This window comes from Clarias gariepinus, chromosome 1, assembly GCF_024256425.1.
Source record: "Clarias gariepinus isolate MV-2021 ecotype Netherlands chromosome 1, CGAR_prim_01v2, whole genome shotgun sequence".
Classification (NCBI taxonomy): domain Eukaryota; kingdom Metazoa; phylum Chordata; class Actinopteri; order Siluriformes; family Clariidae; genus Clarias; species Clarias gariepinus.
Window position 1 is genome coordinate 14365236 of NC_071100.1, and position 26653 is coordinate 14391888.

General features: G+C 42.6%; 1 protein-coding gene across 1 annotated transcript in view; it reads left to right on the top strand.

The window, feature by feature from the left end:
• Nucleotides 1–2985: 2985 nt before the first annotated feature.
• The window catches only part of LOC128527025 (cadherin-2-like), a 93715-nt gene continuing 70047 nt past the window's right edge, over nucleotides 2986–26653 (top strand). The window contains exons 1-2 of the mRNA XM_053499330.1: nucleotides 2986–3211; nucleotides 4817–4925. Of these exons, the coding sequence (XP_053355305.1) occupies nucleotides 3164–3211; nucleotides 4817–4925 (157 nt within the window). The 5' untranslated portion in view covers nucleotides 2986–3163. The remainder of the gene's footprint in view (nucleotides 3212–4816; nucleotides 4926–26653) is intronic.

Sequence of the window (26653 nt, forward strand, 5' to 3'; positions counted from 1 at the left end):
GTAGCACACAAAAATCATTGTACTAACGCTGTCTAATATCAACTGTACGCAAATCCAAGCTTACACCAATTTGCCTAAAGCATTCATTCACACTGCTATTATAATTAAAAAGTGGATAATAAAGTCCTTCAATATACAGATTAATAGATTCATAAGTTCATAATTTTCCTTATTTAGATTAGATTCAACTGTATTGTCATTGTGCAGAGCCAATGAAATGCAGTAAATGTATTATTATTTACTGAAAAAATAATGATATTAGATACATTTGACCAGCGATTGACTTCTATTGTAGAAAAAAGAGTGGCAGATTCCAGTTATCCAGGATCTTGGTAAAGATTTAAATTGAATATTAATTTTTAGTAAAGCTTAGCTCAGTAATCCATTCATCCATCCATCCATCAAGCCATATATCCATGTATTGCTTATACTGTTTATCCTTTCTAGGGTTTCTGGAGCCTATTTCATTAACTTGAGTACAGGAATGAATGGGCTGCCAGCTTATCAGAGGACACAAGCGAAAACACACACACACACACACACACACACACACAATCATGTACCACCTGCTATTTAGAAACTCTAGTGTAGGAGGAAACCAGGCACCAAGGACAAGGACACCATGTAAACTCTACGTAAACAAACTAGAGGGGAGATTCAAACCCCCGACCCTGGAGGTGTGAGGTGACAGGTCTAACCAATAAGTCACTGTGAGATCTGATATTTTAGGTCACTCAGGAGAAAGGTAAGGAAGATACTGCAATTAGAAAATAAACATATCTTAGCATCCGGTCCTCAGCCGCATGTGGTCTTGGTCTGAACTTGAACCCCATTTGGTCTCTGATCTCTGCTAAGGTTGTCTTGAACTCAAAAATACATACAAATATACAAGTGATGCAGAATCTGAAAAAAACTATATATATATATATATATATATATATATATATATATATATATATATATATATATAATTTTTTTTTTTTTTTTTTTTTTTTTCCACTTATAGTTTTAAGTGATTTAATGGCTATTGTGTTTTAGTCTCTGATTGTCATATTCGAGTCATCAGTTACTATGCATCACTTCTAGGTACTGATTCATGTTTCATCAGCTTCATATCAGATTACACATTTCTTTCCTCATGACACTGGATAACTGTGTTAGAAGAGATGTACATTAGATACAGTATTAAGGAACGATGAGTGAGCGATACGGACTAAACTCAGTGGTCGTGGAGTGGCTCCACTCGAGTCATAAGGTCAAAATCCTTTTTAAGAAGCACATTTTAACAGTCAGATTTACAGTGTGTGCTTGAGAGCATTAAAAACCTTTAAATTACAGTATTATCGTTCATTATAGTTCAGATGGTTGTTCAGTTATTTCTGTGGCGGGCCACTTAAAGGACACAAACCATCATAATCTGTGTGTACAATCCTCTCGGCAGCCATTCATTCAATCACATGCTTTTACATAAACGTTTAATAAACGATAAAGGCAGTTTATTAGACTAGAGCCTAGCTACATGGCTGGAAATATTAGATCAGAATAAAAGAGCTTTCTTAGACCATCACTGATTTGATCTCGATCAAAGTCAACAATAAAAACAGGATGGCCGTGGAGAGAAGTGCGCCTTTATTCTCTCTATGGTGAATTCCAATCTGATGTCTCAACTGTTCAGTGTGTAGACGTACAGTCAAAAACTGCCACCGTGAATCGCCTTCTTTTCAAACGCAGTTATAATAAAACTATTAAGCATTAAAAGATTCAGTCATATTAGACAGCTTATTTGGCTCATGGTAAGAAAATATTTTCTCCTTCTTTTTCTTCATCTTCTTCTTTTTTTTTTAAATAACTGGACCTTCACACTTTTTTTAATTGCACTTGGTTGGATCAAGCCTACCATGACTTCTATAGATATATATATAAAAAAAAGAAAGGAATGAGGAATGAGAAAAAAAAATGGACCCAGATAAAAAAGGCTGAGAATTTGAAGAAGGAAAATATTAAAGAAAGAGGAATGCAGCAGATGAATAGACTGGAATGGAGTACGAAGTGAGAAATGATAAAGGAAAGGATGATTTCCATTAATCTGGTTTAGATATGACCTTAGACAGAAAAGAAGAAAGAAAGAAAGAAAGAAAGAAAGAAAGAAAGAGTGCTTTCAACCAAAACATGGTATTGGTGTAGAAAAGTGTCTCACCTAGATGAAAAAGTGAATTTTCAGATAGGATCATATAACACCATTTTTCATAATACTTAATTTTTCACCAAACCCATGCTTATTTTTTTTATTATATAAATATTCTTACATTTGTATTTTTATCAGAGTAAAAAAACACATTTGCTAAATACAATTCCATGCCCTTTTATGTAGTGTCTGTTACTTTTTTGAATTCAAATCCTAACTGTCAATCAGATGAAACTTGGCCAGTTTAGATTTCACATGAAAAGACATAAATATGAAAAAGTGGATTATCCCAAAAATTGTTAAAATATTACAACATGAATTTGACATGGTTACGGACACTACAGATTTTTAAAAAAGGGGTTAAAAAAATATTTTGAACGGAATGCTTTAATTTGAGAAAATATTTTTTCCAGGTCAATTTTGGTATTAATACTCATAAAGAGATTTAAATAATTAGCATTTTAAATGATTACTGTTAGAAGCGAGACAAACTGCCATTTTTAGGGGCCACATATACAATCATCTACAAAACTGTGACATTTTAAGGGACACAAGATTGGTCACTTTAATGTCGCTTAAACTTGAGAAGTAGCTTTTTTGGCTACACACATTGACCGTATTGTAAAAAAATCAAAACCAATCAAATTAGCACCAAGGCTGCGTTTTTGTCGGAGGGGAAAACCGTGAAGCCACAGCGGCCCGTAGGGGGCGTGTGTGAGAGAGGATCCTGGCTTTGTGAGTGTGTAGTGTATGAGCGTGTGTGTGTGTGTGTGTGTGTGAGAGTGTTTTCTCCCTTTCTCTGTGTAACGGAGTCGCAGCCTCAGTACCAGCGACGCGCGCGGAGCGGATACACGGCCGGCACGAGAGCTTCATGCGCAGTCAGCGGCACGCGCTCAGCCCAGAACCGAGCGGGATCTTTATCACACGGGATTCACGCGGAGATAGAAACGAATTTAAAGGACGAGATAAAGAGTCTCGATGGAGCTAAGCTCGGGCCTTTTGCTCTTCCTTCTGACCGCACTCCAGGTAAGGGGAATTAAAGCTGCTGCTGCTGCTTCTTTATGCCTTTATGCTGCTCGGAACACTGCGCAAATACACACGCACGGGGACAGAGACGCGGCACTGCTGAGTGTGTGTGTGTGTGTGTGCGTGTGTTATCCGTGTTTGAATACTTTGTATTAAGCGGGACTGTCTGATCTCTCTCTCTCTCTGTGCACTTTATCCAACATAACGCATCATTATGATTTATAGGTGCATGTGTATATATACTTTTTTTTTTTTTTTTTTAATTATTACTCCTAAACTGTTATAAAGTTGTTCATTATGTTGCACTTATGAGATCTTAATTTGGAGTTATGTTCGGAGTGTTATGAGCTCTGTCATATGGACATTCTTTAGATAGATAGATAGATTATTGATTGTGAAGAATATTCCATAACTTCAGTGTAAATGATGTGAAATGTCCTTTAATGTGGCTGACACATGTGAAATAAAAAGACCCTGGTTAATCATTTTCATTGATATATTGTAGACTGTAGTAGGCGCATGAATGAACTGCATAAGCATATACTTTATATATACATTCATGAACCTACTTATAGCTATATCATTTTATATACTATATATACTATACATTGATGTTTGAAATCGATGCAAGTTTGTTTATATATATGTGTGTAAACAAACTTGCATCAATTTCAAACAAACGGATTGTTCAAGCAAAAATGAAAAAAAAAAGATTTCATGCGTTCAAAGCGTTAATGTAGGTAAATCAGTTAAGAATTTCCCTCCTTCTCGCGGATCTTCTTCTTTTCTTTTTTTTTTCCTGTTTACTTTCTGTCTGATTACTAATAAAGGACATCTTGAGTCAGTTCCCCAGCCCATGCTTAGTGTATAACGTGTCCTGGTAACTCAGTGATAACCAGCCATTGTTCTCCCTCGCCTTGTTGTCATTGAAATTCCGGGCAGTGAAAGAGTGGCATGAATAGCTGTGATGCTGTCTTGCTCTGGAGCTCTCGCATTCCTTTAGGGCCCCTCACAAAAGTGATTGTATGAAGACTATGGAGTGATGGTGATTTTGTGTGTGTGCGTGGGGTGAAGAGAGGGGGGGGGTGAGTATGAGAGTGCTGCTCGGTTCTGGGGCAATTTGGTATAAAGGTCAGTAAGAAGTCTGAGAGAAGTTGTGCATACACACTTCCCAATCCTGTTACGTTTCAAGAGAAAAAAACGCTTCACGAGTCCTGTGTGTTTTTTTTTTTTTTTTTTTCTCCTCCCCCGAAACCAAGGCCACTATTCAGATGGAGCAGTTGTGTGTCGAACAGCCGTGGGCAGATCTAATGCTGCCGATCGATCACTGGCCCTCCCACAAGCTCGGTGGAAAACAAAACGGCTGCTGTTCTCGTTTCCTGCCACGCTTCGCAGTAGAACACTTAACCCCGCCAGCCTCATTAGCCTAATTACACTCACTGTCCCGTTATAAAACAGGTGCTGCTTGTGTTTCTGTGTGTGTGTGTGTGTGTGTGTGTGTAGCGGGGGGGTATACATATCTGTGTGTGTGTGTGTTGAGGGGTTAAGGGCCACAGGTTAGGAAATGTTAATGGTGCACTGATGAGTCACTTTGTGATTTTGCAGACTGGCACGGAAGGCAGAAGCTCTGTACCATGCAGGCCTGGTTTCTCTGAAGACGTTTACGACGCACCGATGCCTGAAACCCTACTTGAGGGACAACCGCTTCTCACCGGTAAACACAACATCAACACAAAAAACGAACAAATAAACAAATTATAAATCACACGAAAGCTTGTCGTGGGCTCAAGGCCATGCTTGTAGGTGTGTGTATGTGTGTGTGTGTGTGTGTGTGTGTGTGTGTGCTTTGAAGTGCATGTCAGGGTATCAAATGTACTTTCTGGCATATGAGAACATGTGTTGGTTGTTTGTAAGGTGCCATGGTGTGGTGTGTGTGTGTTTGGGGGATGTTTTAACATCTTGGTTGGGACCAAATGGTAACACAAGGATAGGTTTTCTTTATATGGAAGGTTTGTGTGTGTGTGTGTGTGTGTGAGAGAGAGCGAGAGAGAGAGCTACTCAAAGAGTAAGTTATCAAATGTTCTTTGTGCTCATGTGAAAATGTGTTGGCACTTTGTGAAGTGTTTGGTTTATTCCTGTGTGTGTGTGTGTGTGTGTGTGTATGAGGGTGTACGTGTATCACATCAGCTCCACGTGTGGTTCTGATCTACGGTGGGTGAAAACAAGCTTCAGACATGTTTTACCAATTAGCCACACTGTTATGTGGGCTTAAAAGCCATGTTGTTTGGTTTGTACACCAATAAAAGTTCAAGCTCTGCTTCTAATCACAGACTTGCACACACACACACACACAAAAAAAATGAGCTTTTCTGAAAAGCCTGCAGAGTTTCCACTTTGTGTGTTACATTGCCAGGAAGAAAAAAAAAAAAACAACGGAAAAATGGGTGGAAAGCAGGGTAAGCAAATTTGGGTTCGCTTGTAGCATAGAACTTTGTGATTGAAGCATTGTATCTCGGTTTGAACTTGATCAGCGTTGATACCGCTCTTAGACCACGCTGTACAGTGTATCTTGATAACGATAACGCGAAAACGTTGCCGTTTTACTTAGCCTAGTTTTCCCAGGTTGAAATAGTGCCCATGAAAAGCGCAATTCGTTTTTTACACTACTAGACTTGTTCTTTATAGTGCTTGCTAGCCGATTTTTAACTGCATTATCTAGCTACATGAGCCAGCTTGGATTGAAGAGCGTTGCCATAGAAACTCATTTATAGAAATTCAATTAAATCCAACCACATTCAAGTTTCTCATTTGATCAGAAGAACAATCATATCATAACACTTTTCACTGACGTACCTTTATGTTACCAGATATCTTTTTTAGTGACATCAAAGCAAAAAAAAGAAAAAAACAAGGACATGCATGCTGCTCACAAGTACCTGCCAGAGCAAGCCAGGATGAGAAAAAAAGAAAGAAGGAAAAAGCATTCTTTTCTTCTATTCTCTAGAGTAGCATCCTTGTCGTTAAAACCCCAAGCTCGCAAAACATCTTAGAATGACTTCTGGAGCTTTTATGATCGCTGAGCGTGTCCAACGCACCTACTGTTTGAAAGCCATTCACTGTCCATTTGGGAAATGAAGGCAGCGTCCGTTCTCTCCGTTCCCGGGAAATGCAGCTCGTTTCGGGCTGGTCTTACAAGGCTTGCGAGGCTCTGAGATCAAAAAGAAAACCATTTCATGTTAAAGTGACTTCCTAGTTGAACATGGAGGCATTTCCAATTTGTACTTGTGAATGGAAATCCAAAGAATTTCAGTGATGTAATGTGGGGTTCATTAGATTTTGATTTGAATTGAGACAAAACAGGCATTAGGAACACTGAAGCTAAACAACTGGAGCTGTTTTTTTTTTTTTATAATATCTGCTGGTACCGGGGAAGAAAATTAGATTGTACATACATATAATCGGTAGGTTTTTGTAATTACAAATCAGCCCTCAGGGCCAAAATGCAGCTTGTTTTAAAAGTGAAACCTTCTCAGAACAATGCTACCCTGATACCTTCCTGACAGTCTTAAATGAAGGTGTGAACGAAGTCCATATCCAGCTGCTCGGTAAATGGTTTGACGGTGTCTTGATGTGCAGCGCCCAAATGAAGCGCAGTCGGTAATTATTGCCTGGGAGAAGCCTCACCATGGTGTTAGCTCCATCTATGGGCTTGCGTTTGATTAGAGTGGCTCTGGGAGCTGCTGCTGGATTTCACACATTCGCTACAGATATCACATGCTAGCGCGGAGCGTGAGGTAGTCTCGGGGAGATGAAGAGACGCGGGGGAGGGGCGAGGATGGCGAGAGAGCGAAAGGAAGGAGAATGTCATGGGTTAGAGGTCACCATTTGCTTTCTTTACCCTTTCGACTCACTCCACTCCCCCACTATTCAGACTCCTCCAATGGGGGCACGTTGCATTCTACAAAGTTCGGAAGATCAGCCAATAAGCAAGGCTCAAGGCCACTGGTGCATAACATCCTCTTTATCAGACAGGCTTCAGCATCCTCCCAACCTATTATACCGCACGAGCATTGAAAGTCCCTTCATAATTCAGCTCCAGATCTCGTCCGCTCTACCTTTATGCATGTTTGTCAGCCCGATGGGGAGGCTAATGGCCAGAGACCGTGCTAATGAAACAGCATCCACTAATGGACCCCCCCACCCCACCCCCGTAGGGCACCGATTTTTTTTTGTGAGCTCCCAAAGAGAGGCCTCACACTTTTTCTGCTTATGCAGCCATCACATTTAATCATCGTGGTGAGCATTTTCCATAAAACTCAACTTGTTAAATATTAGCGTGGACATCTCACTTGCCTTGTGTATGTTTCCTAGGAGTGGGTGCCGTTTTTTTTTTCTCCCCCTCTTTTTCTTGCGAGAGCCTCATGGCTGGGTGAGGCAGGATTAATAGCATGCCAGGCTAGTGCGAGGAGGGTGGTGGTAATGGTGTGGTGAGGGGGGGCAGCCACATTCATTACTTTGCTTAATTGCAGCCTGGAGGCTGTAAATAATTGAAATAACTCTGGACTGACTTGCCGCTTGTTGCTTTGTAACGTGGGCATCAGCGCCGATGGCTGAGCAGGTCTGGAAATATGTAACATGTGTGTGATGATGCACGTTACTCATATCTCAGGATTTTAACACACACGTAGAAGAAAATGGACGGCTAACGTTGGGAGCTTTGTCGATACATCACAGAGGCAAGGAAATTTTTTTAGGAAACGATTAACAACACCAGAGTTGCCATAAATTTTCCGTAAAGAAGGGAGTTCTTTCTATATGAGTTATTCCTGTGACAGACAGATAACCACCATTACTAGAAGCTTAAAGGCACCATCAAGTGCTCCAGATAAGCTTATCTCATTCTTTATATAGTTGATAAGCCGAGGGAGCCATTACTTCTTTAAATGTACTCCATTACAGCTCTTTGCAGCAGGTTTCCTCGTGGCTATTTTTAATAGATCCTGATGTACCGCTGATGCTTTGTAATTGCCTACCTTTTAAAGCCGTTCTCGTTTTTACCCATGGCATCATGATTCAGCCTAGCCATTATGGCTATCCGCTCCTAAAACTGGGTTAATGAATATTCCCCAAAGCCTAATTGAACGGAGTACACTTTCAAGGCGCCAACCAGCATCGCCTCTTCCCACCCCCCACCAACCCTTCCCCCCACGCCCCATCAAAGCCATCCATCCTGCTTTCATTTCTCCTCGCCCTCCACTGCTCTCCTCCATGGCTTGCATTTTTATTGCTAATGAAGCGTTTCCTAGCATGGCGAAAAAGGATTCAAACCTGGTCCGCGGTGCGTCCAAGTGCGTTTAGAGAGATCGAAATGAAGAGGGAAGGGGGTATGGTGAGCATGAGACCTTCTCAGCCGGGGTCACATTTTTAAGCGAGGAAGCTACAGTTGACTGACTTCACAATTTTGTTGAAACAGCCAGAGTCAATGCTGTCTCATGCAAGAGGTGCTTACTCGTAACTGGACTCATTTTTCCTTTTTCTTCCGTTCAGTTTAGACTAGTGGGACACAAAATGATAAACGTTTATTAGTCCTGTCATGGCATGATGCAAGCTTAAATAGGTTTGTAAAGGTAATAAGGTACAACACATAAAGAGTAGGTCAAGATATCGTATCGGTGTTAATTGGGATCTAAAAGACGGGCATGAAAAGCATAGAAATATGAATTGTGGCCACTTTTATCAATGGGAAGTCAGTGTGTTAAGTGTATTAAGAAGTGCAGTAAACAACTTCTTGAATAATCTTTAATTAATAGGGTCCTTTGGGATTTTTCCAAAACAAATGAGTCCTTCTAATGCAAACGGCCAGAAACACCAATTGTTCACTTAATCCCACTAAATTAAATGTGAATGGATTAAACAGGGACAACATTTGCACACACACACACATACAGTACGGTACATATTTCCAGATTAAGAATCCAGCTTTGTTTAGGAAAAAAACATTCCCTTTTTTGCTTTATGTTTTTCCCAACATAAGCATGAAGGCTTGTTAAGGATCTCTGTGATTTCTGCACGCCCCATTACCGCAGCTCCTGGTCCACCTTGAACCACTTTAGACTATTTAGAGAATAGTGTTTGGCCAAGCATGACCCTTACGACCTAGTCGCTGTAAATCTGGCTCTGGGTTCATGCCCCCCCGGGGCATGTTCTTCATCCAACAAAGCCTGTGTTTGGTTTATAGATGAGCAAGTAACCTTAAATCACATAATGCAGGGACCTTCTCTAATGACGTGACTATGGCTTGGCCGTGGAGGAGAGAACGGTAACTGATCAAATCGGGCCTGGGACCCGTGCCGTTTTGTTGTCAGGCTTTACGTAGTCAGAAGATGGATGGTAGACATGTGGCCTTGCACATCCTCGCGCTTAAAACAACTGCAGTATCAGCGGGAGATGGATTTGATTTTGATTCCAAATGTGACACGCTGTAAGACATCGGGGAGAAACGAGATCCATGACTTCAGCTTACAGAGCTCCCAATAAAGCCACTGAATCGGGAGCTGATCTCTGTTGCTCTGACTCTCCCTTTCCCTCTTTTTTTTTCTCTTCTCTAAATGTGTTCAGATTTTAGGAAAGTCTTTTCAGTCCCTACATCTGGAAATAAAGGCTTTCATGTTTAGGGTTTCAGGACCAGAACTGCTAACCGCACTCGGGGTGTTGTTCGCTTCTTGAGCTGGAAGGAAACAGATTGATGAGTCCAGGGGTTTTGGTTTGATCAATACATCGTAATGAAGGTTGCATTTCAGTTTTCGGATCACGCCGATGGATGTTTCAAATCAGCCCACTGCTTCTTCATCGCACAGTGTTGTGACAAACACCCTTCGCACCCCTGTGGCTAAATTCATGACGTCTTGTTGCTCATGCCATTCTTTCGTGTGCTGACTTCTAATATGCAATGTGTGTCACGGGCACTATTTTTCAGGGTTTTTTATTTTTTTATTTTTAAAAAAAAGAACATCTAATGACTAACCATTTTTCTTTCCAACTTGAGTGCAAGTGTACCTGTTAAATGTGCCAGTGCTTCGTCTCACGCTTTGTTAACACGTTTGCTTTGCATGATGATCCTTGTACCGCTATGTATTATTCATGTGTTGTGATTTCGATCAGAAACTTGTGAAGTAGCATGAATATTCAGATCATATTTCTAGTCTATTCGTAGACTATTTCTACTCTTGTCTGGGGAGATCATCACGCCGATTCCTGACGTTTTAATCCTAGACTGAATTTAATCCCAGATCTAGCATTTGGTACAAGTTCTGCCGCGATGGACCATATGGCTTCACATCCTCCAGTTTTATTTCGTCCTCCTTAAAAAGACAGATGTTGCGTTTCGAATGGATAAAGTAGAGGAAGTGATTTATGGCGGATCTTAAAACGTCCTAAAACAAGTTTTATTGCGCGGAATTATTTGGAGATATTTGTAAGCTAGCATGGAAGTGCTGTCCCTTTGAGACATACGCTTTATAGGCTGCAGTTTATTGAGTTTATCGACCTCACGGTCATCTGACATGTATCGAGTCGCTACGGCCTGCGATGTCAGCCGTATAATTTTATGTTGTAGCATCTATTAAAGAAAAGATGAGCTTATTGTGAAATGGGTGTCTTGAAGATCAGGATGCCTTTAAGCTGTTGTAGCTCTTAAAGATGTAACACGCATTTAACCGGTCATATAAAATGTGCAACTTCAAATGTCTTATTTTTTTTAGTGGACAGCAAAGAACATTTTGCTCTTAGGTAACAATGCATTTTCGTATGAATAATATCTTTTACTTCACACATAGCTACCTCTATAACTATCAGTGCTAAACAAATGGCACCCCACTTGTCAAATGTCACTTCCTTACACCATTTGGCAGCTTGTTTCAGCAGCAAGTATTTGTGACACGCCCCGACCGTAACGCTTTAAAAGTGGCAAGGCCAGTATGGCTAATTGCGGAGCGCCTTTTAAGGTCGACGACCTTTGGAGAGCTGCGCGAGCTATTATTTTATTCACATTTGACCACCTTGGCTTTCTCATTCTTATCAGAGCAGGCCGTCTGGACAGTGTCTCGCCTGGGGCCTGGCGCAGGACGTTTGGAATGTCCCGGTACTGATAAAGCTGTTAGCATTAATGTTGGCTCGCCTTTTCCACCCATGTGTCCTCTCTCTCTCTCTCTCTCCCTCTCCCGCTCGTTATCACAAGCAGAGAATGTGAGTGACACTGACATTAGGCAGCCGAATGAGGTTCTGGCTTTCGTTTTTATTATTTTTTTTATCTACCTCACCTTCTTTTTTTGTTGTCTGGTGTGCGCTTGTTTGCCCTTGGCATATAATTAGTCCGCCTCAGCTCTCTCGGCCTACAAGGCTGGCAGGTTTGCGTCCGTTGAGAGTTCTGTCAAGTGCAAAGCCCCCACCCACACACCCGCACACCCGCACCCCCCACTCCATTTGCCACTTGGTCAAATTTCACATGATCCATCACACCTTTTAGGCAGTGCAGCATTCGGGGGAAGAAAGCCACCTCTGAACACCACTGTATTGTAGTTCCTCTCTCTCTCTCTCACACACACACACTCAATCTCAGACGCTCTCCCCACAAGCCATAATTTTGCACACCCTGAGATGACAGTCATTTTCCAGCTCTGGTGTCTAGTGTCTGCTCATGAAAATGAAGCCTCTTTGTCGGTTATGTGATTGTGAAATGCACCTGTGTCACCGCAGGAGGGGACGACATCATGGGATGAACATCTGATATGCCCCATTTGTGCCTCACTTGTTTTCTCTTGTACAGACCTGCCTCTTCCTCACGCAGAGACAACGAGGTCCCTTCCAACCTACTCCCCGGGTTTGTGGGCCGGATTTGATTTACCTTCACGCTGCTGTGCAGGGAGAGTTCTCCGACCTGCACGTCTAATGAGAGGGAGTAGAAATAGCAGTGCTGACCTGGCTTTCTGCTCCAGTCGAAGTCGATGGGGGAGGGAAGCGGCAGACAAAAGAAAGCCAGAGAGAAAGAGAGAAAGAGAGAGAGCAGCCTGGCACTTGGCAGACAGCGGATCAACACTTTGCGCAGAAATGTTTATTCTAGCAAAGAGCTTCCTTGTGTATTCTCTCTCCTCCTCGTTTCTTTCTCTGGTGTGTATATTCGTGTGTGTGTGTGTGTTTTCTCCCTTCTCCTTCCCACTCTCACTCTCTCTCTCTCTCTCTCTTTTTTCTTTTTCTGTGAGGGGTGAAGACTGTTTGGCTTGATCTTGTGTCTCCTCCTTTACAAAGAGGCCCAGTATGCACTGCTCGGCCGTTGTTGAGCTGCCAGTCCACCGAGCAACTCAATGTCCCTTTTATTTAGACCGCTCTAATTCGTCCTCATTCTCTGTCTCCTGTGCGCGCTCTTTCATCCTCTGTTTCTTTCCGCGTCCCTTTCGCGCGCTCCATCTTCGTGTCTCTTACTGCGCTTTATCTTTCACTCTTTCTACTTTCCTTTCTATGTACTCGTACAATTTACTGTACTTCGAAAATAAAGGCAGAGTTGGTGTAAAGGCGCTATTCTCTCAACTTCCCTCAGCGCTTCTGGAGCTAACAGCTTGCTTTGTATAAAGAGTCATGAGGCCGGCCCCATATGTACATGGATATTTTTAAAAAATGTCGCTTTTTTTTTTCCCCTCTTTGCACAAAAACGGGGTTATTCCAGTTTCATTGTTTTTCACGTGGGTGGGACAAACACCAAATAGACGAGTAGAATCTCATTGTCAGCCCACACTTTATCAATCTGTGCATTTGTCATTTTTTCATTTTACAGCATTTGCTAGTGGAAATGCTGGTGTTTTCCCTCCATTTCTATCTCCTCTACTACTACATCTTCATGCGAATGCTTTCAAATCATCTTTGCATTTTTTTTTTTTTTTTGTGAAGGCAGTTATTAAGGAAAATTAATAAACAGAACATAAAAAAAAACGATAGTTTGGAAGACTTTCATAAATCAGAATTGAGGTGCATATGAGTACATTACCATAGATCTAAGTTTTTGTGCTCTGTACATTGATCGTAAAGGTTGCCGCGCGGAATAGTAATCGGGGCCAAATTCCCCAACCCTCGTTTCGTGCAAAAATGCATTCCAGAATTCAGCTGAGACTCATTTGGAGCTTCTGCTTCATAAAGTGTTTATTACTTCCAATAAAAAAACGTATTGCTTTCACCGGAAACTAACTAACCACAGGGCTAACCAAAACTAACCGTATGGCTACCCGGAACTGGACTTGTACGGCTCCAGGGAAAGAAAATCCATTAAATCAATTTTGATTTAAGACAGCCTTGAAAAAAAAAAAAAAATCAAAACTAGCCTTTTAATCTCAGCAACATGGATTCCTGCGACACATTGAATGATGAGGTGCCTTCCTTTCTAAATAGGTTCCCACTCATGTTTTTTAATTGGGACGTCACACTGGGTGGGGCTGTCTGCCAAATGCCATAAATGTAAATATCTTGGACTCTTGTATATATCCATCTCCTAAGTCTGGATCACCGCTCTAAGCGCTGACATCATCAGCGGGGCAACCTTGGATTTAACCTTCCTCCACTTCCTGATATTGCTCTAGCTTTTTTTTTTTTTTTTGTAACTTCTATTTTTCATTACCATGTCTGGTTGGTTCTCGGTTACTTGTTTATCTGTTCAAATATGGAAGTCCCATAAGATCTGCGGTTTTCCAGTGCTCTGCGTTTCCTCAGATTTGCCGTATATAGTATGTCCTTGCAGATGTTCATGGATGATCTCTAACCTCATGCCGTTTGATGTTTCTTTATCTTGCACCCTGCCGCTTGGTGCTGGATTGGCTTGAGGGACTTCTTTGCACAGTCTTAACCCTACTGCTCCGATTGATCTGGAGCCTGGGTGCTTTGTTGTTCGCTCTCAGTTTTGATTATTTCCATGCCTCTTGCGTCTTGCTCCGTTGCTCTTTCTCCCTCACACCCCCCCCCATTGATGGTCAGTTCCTCTTTTCCACCAAAAACTACATTAAGCCGGAAACAATTCAATACCAGTAGATCCCTATGTCCTATTCTTCTTTCTAAACCTGGTAAACTGTTATTATTTTTTAAAACTGTGGTTCCTTTGACACGCTCAGAGCAGGGTGTGGCTTTCTTTGGCAGGAGTATTTGTTCTCTGAATTAGGCATCAGGTTTCCCTGGCACCGCCTGGCTCCTGTAGCGTTTGGATCTCTGTGCATGACACTCGCAGGACGCAGGCTGCTATAATAAATCAACAGTGAGCTCATCTGCTGGAAAAGCACAAGGAGGAGAAGAAAGAGGTGGAGGAGGAGGAGGAGGGGGAGGTCAGAAATGGTGGTTGGCATGGTCTGTGGTTTCTCAATCCCTGCTCTTGGAATGTTTTTGTCTTTCTCCCACTCGTTTGATTCAGCTCATCAGGTAATTGCTTCCTGTTATGAACCAAGCCAGGTGTGGATTAAGGGGAGAGAAAGCATAATGATGGAGTGAAGGATACCAGGCCAAATAAGGATGCAGGATGACAGTAAAAGACAAGCAACAGATTTAATGAAATTGCGAGGCGTATGCAGCGTAGCAGGAAGGACGACTGCTGAAACCCATCGGATATTTCAAAAACGTTTGCTTTTTCAAGCTGGGACCGATTTAGCTCTGGCGCAGAGGTGACAATGAAAGTGGGAGATGATGGTAATTGACCCTTATCCAGTAACCACACGAACAAAGGTCCATTTCCTCCCCAGGAGGCACAGAAACCATGATCAAACATTTCCCACCCGGGGCTTGGGTTTCACAGCAGCATTTCCGTGTGGACACGTTCCTCTCCTCGTTCTTTCTTTCTTTCTTTCATTCTTTCTTTCTTTCTTTCTTTCTTTCTCCCCTTGTCTTCGATCCTTTTTCGTCAGCCCCTCCCTATTTTTTTCCTTTCTTTCTTCCTCTCACACTGTTCTCGTCCTTGATGGATCGTACACGATGGCCTCCTGACCTTCAGCGCTGACCTCCTCTGTCGCTCTTATGCCAGATAAATGACTGATGGAGAATAATTGATGTCGGTCCCCGGATTCAGGTTTTAGATAGAGAGAGAGAGAGAGAGAGAGACCTTAGGATAACATAGCACCAGAGCTGGGAGTCGTTCCTCTTTCCCTCGAGTCGTCTAGAAACTCTGACAAAGCTGGACGGGTTACTCTGTTGCTCGTCCATTAATCCCCCTGTGAGAGGCTATCGAGTAGGAAGCCTCCACCAGACAGAGAGAGCATCACGTTGATTTATGTAATAGAAGATCTTGTGTATGAGTGTGTGTGTGTATGTATGTGTGTGTTTGCTGGAAGGTTTCCAGGAGTTTCATCCCCAGCTCTGGAGACCTCACTTGTCAGTGCCTCCCTCTCTGTGATCTTTCATTTCATTTAATTTATTTAAATCTGGAGAGAACACATCAAGGGCGCGCTTTAATTTACAGCAGTGCCGAGTTTCCCCCTTCCCCAAAAAAATAAAAAAAAAGAAGGAATGAAAGCATGAGAGTCCATAATGAACAGTAACAGATGGCAATATAATATCGTCACAATGCACGTTTTATATCACATAAAAAGACAAGATATCATTTCTCATGGACGTCTTTAAATACCGTCGCTTCCTCGTTGGTCACCTATGGACCAACCAACCTCCAAAAAAATGAACCCTGTCGGTACTTAGAATACAGTGTTATCTCCGTGTGATTATTTTTAGCTCTATTGATTGACCGGCTGCCATTTCCAGAGCGCTAGGTGAAGGAAAACACGTTCGTCCATCTTGCACTGATGTCACCAGTCCTCATATCAGCTCCACTAGCGTCATTATTTACCGTGATACAAACCAGAGACCGCGAGCAGGAAACATTACAGTACGTGTGTGTGTGTGTATGTGTGTGTTTGGAGAGCAGCTTCAAATATACAGTACACTAGCTCAGGAAACCCTGATAGACCACATCTGCACTGTCTGCGATGTGTACGGTCCAATTACGGTCTGGAGTGCAGGAGGCAGCTAGCCAGAAGGGGCACTGCTTAACATCCTTTACCGAGCGAAATGGCAACATAAATCTAAAGCGGTCCGCTCCGACGTTCCTCTTCTCCCGCACTAAACGAGACACGGCCTGAATTAAATCCCAGCTCTCAGCCTTAGGGTCGTTTCCCCGCCAACGCTAAGGGCTCCGGCTAGGGCCGCTTGGAGATGAGATGAGTTTAAGAGCGCGGTAAGCGTTTCAAGATGACACGCGGCTCTTCCCGAATCGGTTGTTGATGCTCGTTGCTTTTGCAGAACACCGCTCTAAGCGAAGCGGTGTATGCGCTCATGCGTTCGACGAAATGCCATAATTGTCCTTGTTTACGGAACGTAATTTGCACCTTCGGTCGTGAGCGCGGCAAAAACGCCAGAAGGTAATTCGATCGACCTGGCGCTGGTAGGCATGGAACCATCCAGCTCATTAAGTATGCAAAGCCTTCTCTCCGTTCCTCTTCTCTCCCACTCCTCCAACACACACTCATCTTCACTATCTCTTTCCCTTTATCTGCCTTTTTTCCTTATCGTTTTAACTTATGAGTGTTACAACCTATCGACACTGGAGACTCCTTACTGAAAAAAGAAAACTATTTTTAATTGTCTGTGTGGAGCATCCGCTATACAAGTAGGCTGTTGCTATAGGAACGATAATGTATTAGAAGGGAGCGCATTAATATACAGTGAACGTGTGAGTTTGCCTTGCTTGCATTCAGAACACCTTTTCGAGCAGCTGTCGGATAATTATTCAAAATCTTCTGACCAATCAGAACTCATATATATTCGAATATACTATTTTTACCTACTAATCTAGTACAGAAGTATGCGTTTGGAGATATTAGAGTTATTTTAAACACTGTGAAGTTCAGATAGTGGGCTTTTGATTTACCGCTGTTATCATGTTTGGATGGTTTGATAGCCTGCTGAGACAGTGCTGAAGAATTTAGCATGGGTACTTAGATTAGATATAGGAATAAAGTACCAGTGGCTCATTGGTAGGCTTCTTATCTGCTATGCGGGAAGCCTGTGGGGTCGATTCCCAGCCCAAATCCACCCAATGGGTCCTTGGTATGTGTGTCTCAAGCCTTGATAGAATGGGAGAGCTGAGTCAGGAAGGGCATCTGGTGTAAAATTCGGGCCAAGTGTTATGATTGGATGGTCTGTTTTGGCGACCACTTGACACACAACCACCGCACATTAGATTTGGGTCAAATGGAATTTTAAGCCAATTGTACAAAGGACAAAATGTAGGAATAGTGGATTTATACAGCGGAAAAACTCTGTTTTTGTTTAATTCATTTTACCTTTCTGTGTGGCTCTGAGTTGCTGCTCGGAGGTTTGAGCCCCACCGACGCTGAGCCACCAGTGCCAGGTCCTTGGGCAAGACCCTTAACCCATTGTCCAATACAACCCTGCCACCACATCCAATGCTGGCCCAGTTTGAAAATTGGTGGGTTGCCACAAGTAGGGCGTCCGGCATAGAACCTATGCCAGATCTTGCGGATCAAATGATCCGACATGGCAACCCCTAGGATAAAATGGGGGAAAATATTACCTTTCTGATGATCCTGTAAACCCTCTCTCCCTTCCTCGGTAAGGACACATGTTTTAACCTTTGCCAAGTGAGGCTGCAGGTGCTCACTTAAACTTTAACAGTAGTTGTCTTCTATTAAAGCAGAACCTGTCCGTCGGTTCAGCCAGCCGCTCTGAACTTTCCCTGGTGACACGCGGAGCAGCCGTCTGGACCCGGTGACACTGACTGTTTGAGCAGCTTGAAAGCTCACCTAGGTGACGATGTTGTTTCTTTCCTTTGAAACTTGGTCACAGAATTTACACACACACACACACACTTTTTTCCCCTCCTCTCTCTTCAGCTGAGCAAATAACCAAAATTCACCGTCACTAGACCTGGTACCGAGAGTTTTTCATGGACCTCCGGATATGTTAATGAATTAATTTTATTTTATTGTATCATACTTTTCGGCACCGTTTCTATAGCAACAACTCACAAAGGGACTGGTATAATAAACAGATTTTTTTCATGTTCTATTTAGCATTGATAAACGTATAGATTTTAAAATGATGATGATGTAATATATTTTATAGGAGACATTTTTGGAAGGAGTCTCCATTTAATAATCAATGGAAAGATGCTGTTTTATAATTGTAAAGGAATTTATGTGATTTATGTTCAATTCACGTCACGATGTTGGTGCGTCACACCAGGCTGCCTTACTCTACCTCATAGATGATTATTTTCCCATGACAGCATGCCCTTCGAGTGTTTTATAGCTAACTTATCTTTAGCCGACGTGCAGGCAGAACAATGAGCATGTCATGCTTTATGGGGCCACAAAAAAAGCTTCATGCTGGGTCAGTTGTGGAAAGAATTCTGCTGAGACACAAGAGTGTGTGTGTGTGTTTCTCTCTGTCTGTTCTTCGTGGGAGGCCACAAAGGAACGTGACCCCTCCTTCCTTCCCACACAAAGGCCACGCACGGTTTACACAAAACCGGGACTGAGAACACATCTAAACTCGATGTTCTATTTTATTTTATTTTATTTTATTCCTTTTGTACTGTGTGTGTGTGTGTGTGTTGTGTATCCTCCACGTTTGAAAAGGGTGGTTTCTGATCTTGAAACTAATGCGTTCATGCTGGCTCGAGTTTATCTCCCCGGCCGTTTTTCGTGCCGCTTGGCAAGTGGATAGAGGAGATTTGCCGTGCGGGTATTGGAGATTTAATATAGACAGGGACAGATTTTTATAGCTGATCATTTGAGTCTCGTGAGCTTTTCCAACCCGTGCGATAATAGCATTCAACACCGGCGTGAGCAAAGTCGAGCCGGAAAGCCGGCTAAATCCCGGGCGCATCCACTCGGCGGATGGAGTTCACAGAGCATCCGAGCACTCGTAAATTCAGCCGCTCACATAATTATTGCCTGCGAGGCTTTGTAGCTTTTGCAAATGAGCGGTTTTCCTTGTGCGGCCTATTAAATTTCCGCTGGCAAATTGAATAAGTGGAGGGAAATGACAGCTGCTGGTGGGCCGGTGTTCCGACGTGAAGGCCTTGTTTTTCTCCGGATGTGCAACAGTGACTGCGTTGTCTCCCAGGCTTGAGGTCAGTCGCACAATAACGATGCATTGTGCTGTGAAAATACACTGGTGGATTTCGCCGCTCTGTTACTCCGAGGGCACTGACAGGTGCATCAGAGTTCCGCGGGATTTATGATGCATTTTCATCTCTCGTTCGCGAGGGCAAATACAGGGCTTTCTCTCTGTCACTGTGGTTTTATCAGTTTGGTCTGAAGTCTAAAACAAAGTTCCTTAGGTTTGTGAATAGAAACGCAGGCTGTGTCTAATGAGTGTGTGTGGGAAGTGTGTTGTGTGTCATCCTTAACCCCTTTAGACCCTGTGTCCATTACAATGTCTATCATGGGTTTGTTTGCCTTATTAGGCCTGTTATCCAGCCAGCCAATTAAACAGCACCAAAGCCACTGGATTTATATATACTTAAAAACATAAAACATATATATATATATATATGCTGCACAGCATCATTACTGTCAAAGAGAAAGCCTGAGAGCTCTTCTGGCCCCTTTTACACGTATTTAACTCAATTTCACTCAACACTTTATTCATTCGAAACGATGCACTCGGAAATAAAATGTTATCCCGAATTACACCGGGCAGTGGCTCCTGACGCGGATTGTTCAGACAGGAGCAAAGACCGCGTAAAAGAACAGAATCAGATAAAATAGACGTCATCCCGGGCATTTATAGAGCTTTTAGGGCTATTTGAGATGAGATAATTGAACTGGAAACATTTCAGGGATTGAAAGCTTGGCTATTGAAAAGAAATTAAGAGTTGGAGAGGAAGAATTTAAAATCTGTTATGAACAATGTAATTTTGTAAAATAATCAGAGGGGAAAAAAAGAAAATCTATAGACCGTGAGTAAGTTGACACTGGAGACCGAGTTTTTCCAGGAAAGAGTGAAGGTGTTTAACCTGAAGATTTCGCCTTTTCACTTTCAGTGGTGCGTGACTGAATGGCGGTTTATCGCTGCTATAACGTAAGCATTATGCGTTATATCGTGATATGAAGAGAAAACTTTAGGGGATATGCTTCCATTGGGAAACAATCAACTTCAAGGTCGTGATAGTAACTCGTTTCGCATTTCCTGGCAGGTTTCATCACCCCACACAGTCGTTCATTATTTTCCCATAATGGCGAACTTTTCCAAACCCCGCATCTTATAAAAACATATTTAAATTTGTTTTAGCTTGTTTTTTTCTAGTAAGCCCTTATTTTTGGTAAGAACTCTTATTTTTTCCCAATCAGGCTTCAGATATTTCAAATAACACTTTGTTTTTTTTCTTCTCCGCCTTCATTTTCATATTCCTATTTCTTTCATCGTGAATTAAAAAAAAAAAAAGAAGAAAAAATAGACTTGCTATAGTCTCGAGGCATTGACTCACATTTCCTTCTAAGAGAAACCCTCTGATCCTCTCTCTCTCACACACACACACACACAGACTGAAACAGGAATACATAATGCATCGGGTATGAGTTAAGGCACAGACATTGCCCTGGTTTCGCTAATCACTCTTTATTGGTGCGGCATTAAGCTCGTCATGTGCTCTTGCACGTCTCTGTGAACTAAATGCAGCCCGGCCCTTGAACATGTTTTTATTGAGCGCTGAAGTCTGGAGCCGAGCGTGGAGAAGACGTTTGGTGTTAACGGCAAGTGCTAGTCGTTCGCGGGTGCTGCTGTCAGCAGGAGTAGTGCAGCACTCACTCCGGCAGCGTCCCATAACTTTCCAGTCGACGCGGCGCCTGCTTGCGTTTGGCCGGCCCTGGCTACTGCGTGCTGATTTATGGATCCATATCATGGCAGGAGGAGAACGCGGTGCCCATTGAGCTGAATATGTACTAAGAGGCATGATTTAAGATACACAACTAAGTTTAAATTTCCAAGTTGTACTTAGTTTATGCTTCTCTTACAACTAACTAGCAAAGAAGACTCACTCACTCTCTAAACCGCTTATACTGTACAGGGCTGCAGGAGCCTATTCCAGAGGACTCAGGGCCCTAGACAGGGTATCATGATCCTCCTGTGTACTTCCCTAGGGTTTTGTGCTTTGTGACTTGTGTTTCAGGACTTTTTATGTTGTCACGGACTTCTGTTGCCATTTCCCAGCATGCACCTCTTTATCACATGGTTGTAATCGTATATAGTCCTTGTTTGAGGTGGTTACTTTGTCTTGCATCTGCTTAGTTTGATCTGTTCTGCTGAGTTTATGGTTAGCCCCTAGCCATAGTTCCTGTATTCATGTTTGTGCATTTTGTTTATTTAATAATGTTTGAATCTGCCTCTTCTTCATACGTGACCCAGGGTATATCCTGGATGGGGTGCCAATCCATGCAGGGCAGACAAGCACACACCAAAATGCCAATTAGCCCAATCTGCATGTCTTTAGGGAGGAAACCTTCCATTCATGAGGCAGGATTCAAACCCACAATGCTAACCACCACGCCACAGTGCTAAGAACTCCACAACCATCCTGAAAATCAAACCCCAACCCTAGAGTTGGGAGGCCACAGTGCTAACCAATACATTTATGGCATTTGGTAGACCCCTTATCCAGAGCAGCTGACACATATGACATTTATAAGAGATAAAGTCCCAAAAGGCGCCACTTGTGCTGGGTTTTAAATCTAGGACCTTTCGATCAGTAGTCTAATGCCTGGAGTTACCCCTAACCATTATGTCTCGATGCTGAGGATTGAACCCTAAGTTGCGAAGCCACAGTGGTTCTCACTATGTCATGTCGCCTTTAGCTAAAGTTGATTCCAATTCTATTACAGCACAAACTGAAGTGATGTATTTCTTTTAAGCCACGACAGTTAGTCATTTGTTCTATTTTTATGTGGTTGTAAGTATGTTGTGGAACATCCCCGAAAAAAAAATAGTTCATACTTTCACTAACACTCACCTAAAGGATTATTAGGAACACCTGTTCAATTTCTCATTAATGCAATTATCTAATCAACCAATCACATAGCAGTTGCTTAAATGCATTTAGGGGTGTGGTCCTGGTCAAGACAATCTCCTGAACTCCAAACTGAATGTTAGAATGGGAAAGAAAGGTGATTTAAGCAATTTTGAGCGTGGCATGGTTGTTGGTTCCAGACGGGCCGGTCTAAGTATTTCACAATCTGCTCAATTACAGGGATTTTTACGCACAACCATTTCTAGGGTTTACAAAGAATGGCATGAAAAGGGAAAAACATCCAGTAATCGGCAGTCCTGTGGGCGAAAATGCCTTGTTGTTGCTAGAGGTCAGAGGAGAATGGGCCGACTGAACTTTGACTGAAATAACCACTCGTTAGAACCGAGGTATGCAGCAAAGCATTTGTGAAGCCGCAACACGCAAAACCTTGAGGCGGATGGGCTACAACAGCAGAAGACCCCACCGGGTACCACTCATCTCCACTACAAATAGGGAAAAGAGGCTACAATTTGCACGAGCTCACCAAAATTGGACAGTTGAAGACTGTAAAATGTGGCCTGGTCTGATGAGTCTCGATTTCTGTTGAGACATTCAAATGGTAGAGTCAGAATTTGGCGTAAACAAGTTGAGAACATGGATCCATCATGCCTCGTTACCACTGTGCAGGCTGGTGGTGGTGGTGTAATGGTGTGGGGGATGTTTTCTTGGCACACTTTAGGCCCCTTAGTGCCAGTTCGGCATCATTTAAATGCCACGGGCTACCTGAGCATTGTTTCTGACCATGTCCATTCCTTTATGACCACCATGTACCCATCCTCTGATGGCTACTTCCAGCAGGATAATGCACCATGTCACAAAGCTCGAATCATTTCAAATTGGTTTCTTGAACATAACAATGAGTTCACTGTACTAAAATGGCCCCCACAGTCACCAGATCTCAACCCAATAGAGCATCTTTGGGATGTGGTGGAACGGGAGCTTCGTGCCCTGGATGTGCATCCCACAAATCTTCATCAACTGCAAGATGCTATCCTATTAATATGGGCCAACATTTCTAAAGAATGCTTTTAGCACCTTGTTGAATCAATGAATCTGAAAGCGAAAGGGGGTCAAACACCATATAAGTATGGTGTTCCTAATAAACCTTTGGGTGAGTGTATGTTGTTGCGGCTATAAACAGTTCCTGATTTTTTTTATTTTATAATGTTAAAAGAAACATCATAATGATGATAATGAACATCTGATGATTCTCCAGCTTTTAAAAATTTACAATGGCTACAAAGCACTGGAACCGGAGACTCCATCCATATCACGGGGTGGAACTTCGACAGTATTGCGAGTATGAGAACGGTTACAGTTAACTGCGTATCCTGTGTCTAAATCTAAACCGTAAGCTTTATCACATTTTAATTACAAGTATTTAATTGTGCAAATTCCTTTATACTACCACGTTGTCAGTATCAGCACTGCAAAGGGCAATATTACAATAATTACTAGCAAGTGATATATTATAAAGCATAATGTTCCTGTTTGCCTGCTGAAAATCTTAAAAAGGTCAAATGATTTCGCTGGAGACGTTTTTATAAGACAATAGCATATTGATAAATGTTGCCATTAAAAAAGCCAAGAAAGATCCTCTCCAGGTTGAGGTGAAATAAATCTTTCATCCTGAACTTTTCAGGGAAAAAAATGGCACGGCTGAGGATTCAGGTGCAGACAGAAGAGTGAAGACTCCTTAGCCAGGCTTTTCGCTAACAAGTCCTATGTGACTCCTAAAACGGAGAGAGTTAAGAGCTAGGCTTGTCACTAAGAGTTTTATCTGTTCCCGTAAAGAAAAATTAAGTGACAGCTGGACTAGACATTGTCACCGGAGAGATCGAGCAAAAGAGCGGAACAGGGAGTAAAGAGTGATGGAGAGAATTAAAGGGAAAATAAAGTGTGTTTCAGGTGCTGGTTGCTGGGTAAATAATAAAAAAAAAGTGTGGTGCACACCTGGCAGCACAGCATGCTGAAGAATCTTGCTTTCTTTTTTTTCTTTATTTCACGTTTTCTGTGTAATCAAAGGATAAGCTACAGGGAGAGCTTTTGATGTACACACGAATTCCCCCTCAGATTAATGGGTCTCTGTGAGGATTCGGAGCAGCCCTTATGAAAAGTCTCATTGTCATTTGAGAATGCGAAAAAAAAAGAAAGCATATCTCTAATCTGACCTTCAGACATATTGCTTTGCCATGATTACGTTCTTGCACCTTTTCTCGCTCCTGATTGGAGGCTTGTTTATGAAATCTGGTCTATGGGTAGCTCAGTGGTTACGGCATTGGACTACGGATTGGAAGGTCCCCAGGTTCAAACCTCACCTCCATCAAGTTGCCACGGTTGGCAAAACCCTAAACCCTCAACTGCGCAGATGTATAATGAGATAAAAAATGTAAGTTGCTCTGGATAAGGACATTTTCGAAATGCTGTAAATGTAAATCATGCCACCTGGCTGTTGTTTTCATCTGAAGAACACCAGAGGAAACATGTTAGCAGTCACGAGCAGCGCCTGGATGTGTATCTGAGCGTGAGCAGGTTATCTCTGCTGAAACGTGAAAGGGTTTATTTTCAGCTGTCTTCGCTGATCGTTATTTTTAGGCTCCACATGCCTGGGGTGGATAATAGCCACCCTATAAATGGGGTGGAAGCGAGCCTCTAACACCTCGGCACGCTCGTTTTCATTCTCTCGCAGCAGAGGGCCTGACGGGAGCGCAGGTGTTAATTGTCTCAAAGTCACCTGTTGCAGGGAAGTGCATAAAAGCTCAAAGGTGTCGATGCGAATCTCATCGTGCTCTCTTTTGTCTTTTAACGGCAAATGGCTCCGGGGTGCTTTCAAAACATTAACTATGAGGTGTCCCCATGACGGGACGGTTAACATAAGGAGACGTTGTTTTATCATCCGACAGTTGAAATATGTTTGGCTTGGTCAGCACTTTAACAGGCAGATGACATCATCCTTATAGAGCATGAAACACAAAAGTTCTCTAGGTGTGTGTGTTGTGATAGGCTTGTAGCTTTGCTCTTTTCTTATTGGCCTCCCAGGAGGAGTTGCTCAGCATAAAAAGAAGGGCGAGAGAGAAAGAGAGAGAGAGTGTCCATCTATTGGCCCCATATGGACTTCCCCCAGGCTTTCTCCAATGGATTTGACATAGATAACACTGTTGTGTTTGTAGAGTAGGAGCACTGGGCTGCTCGTACATCCAGCCTTCTGCTTGATGAGCGTGCCGCGAGGCAACACACAGGTCGCTGGAAATATGGAAAAAGCAGCGGGTTGTCCAGGGCAACAGAGTGCTCTCGTCTTGAATCTCCCTCCAGCTCACTTGGCAGTGGGACTCGAGCTAATTACGAAGCAGGAAACCAAATGATCACTAGTGTCTATGAGTACTCATATTATGTCATGTGGGCTTCTTAAGTGCTCCAGGATTCAGTTAATTAAGAGTCTACATTGAGTTTAGATTTTCTCATAAATCAGTCCAATTAGCCAGGCTTGTAATCCATGTCAGGCCACCGGCCATTTGTAGCAATAACGCCTCAAATACATAGATGCCGTAGATACTTCATGGCAGGTTTGAACTGGAGCAAATCCGAAGGAGCAGGCATACAAAGCATGTTTTACATGATTGCTCATTATTCTCTGTTCGTTCAACTTTCTTGAACATTAAACAACAGGTCTTCATCATTGACATTAGTTACTATTTAATCCAAATATCTAATCTGGATACTTTGTAATTGGTGAGAAGGATTTTTTTTCCCTCCAAATTAGCTACAATTAAAGAAACGTTTAAAGGCACGTTAATTAGTTTATAAAAAATGCATGACTTGGAAATAACTTAAGTATTGACCCTTGCTCTCTGAGCACTTGGACTGTTTTGTTAAAGGCGTCCTCAGAAGACAGTGGTAATTGCAACACGCTAAACGAGGAGGCCGAGGCTCATTTCTGCTTTCGGTTAATATGAACGCTAGCATGGCGTGTGGGGAGTCTTTAATAGCCATTTTCAAGTAGAGCTAAAGCAAATTAAACCTGATGGGCCTCCTGTCTCATACGGCAGGCCTTAATGTGGTAGTGATAGACTGAAGATCTCGGCTTGGAATGCATCGAACGATAAATCCGCCTTTGCTCCCACGGCCCTTTGCGCAGCCGGTAATTGGCCATTAGGCCTGCATGCAAGATGGAGGAGCCAGATGTCTGGGTAGTGGCTGAGACTCCACGGTGGGTTGTTAAGTTGGGGAGGGGAATGGAGGTTGTAAAAAGAGAGAATATCGGGGGCTGGACAGTGTCCCTCATTAAATGCGTTGGTGCTCGGGCTGGTGGGGACAATAAAAAGCAGTGTAATGATCTTAGC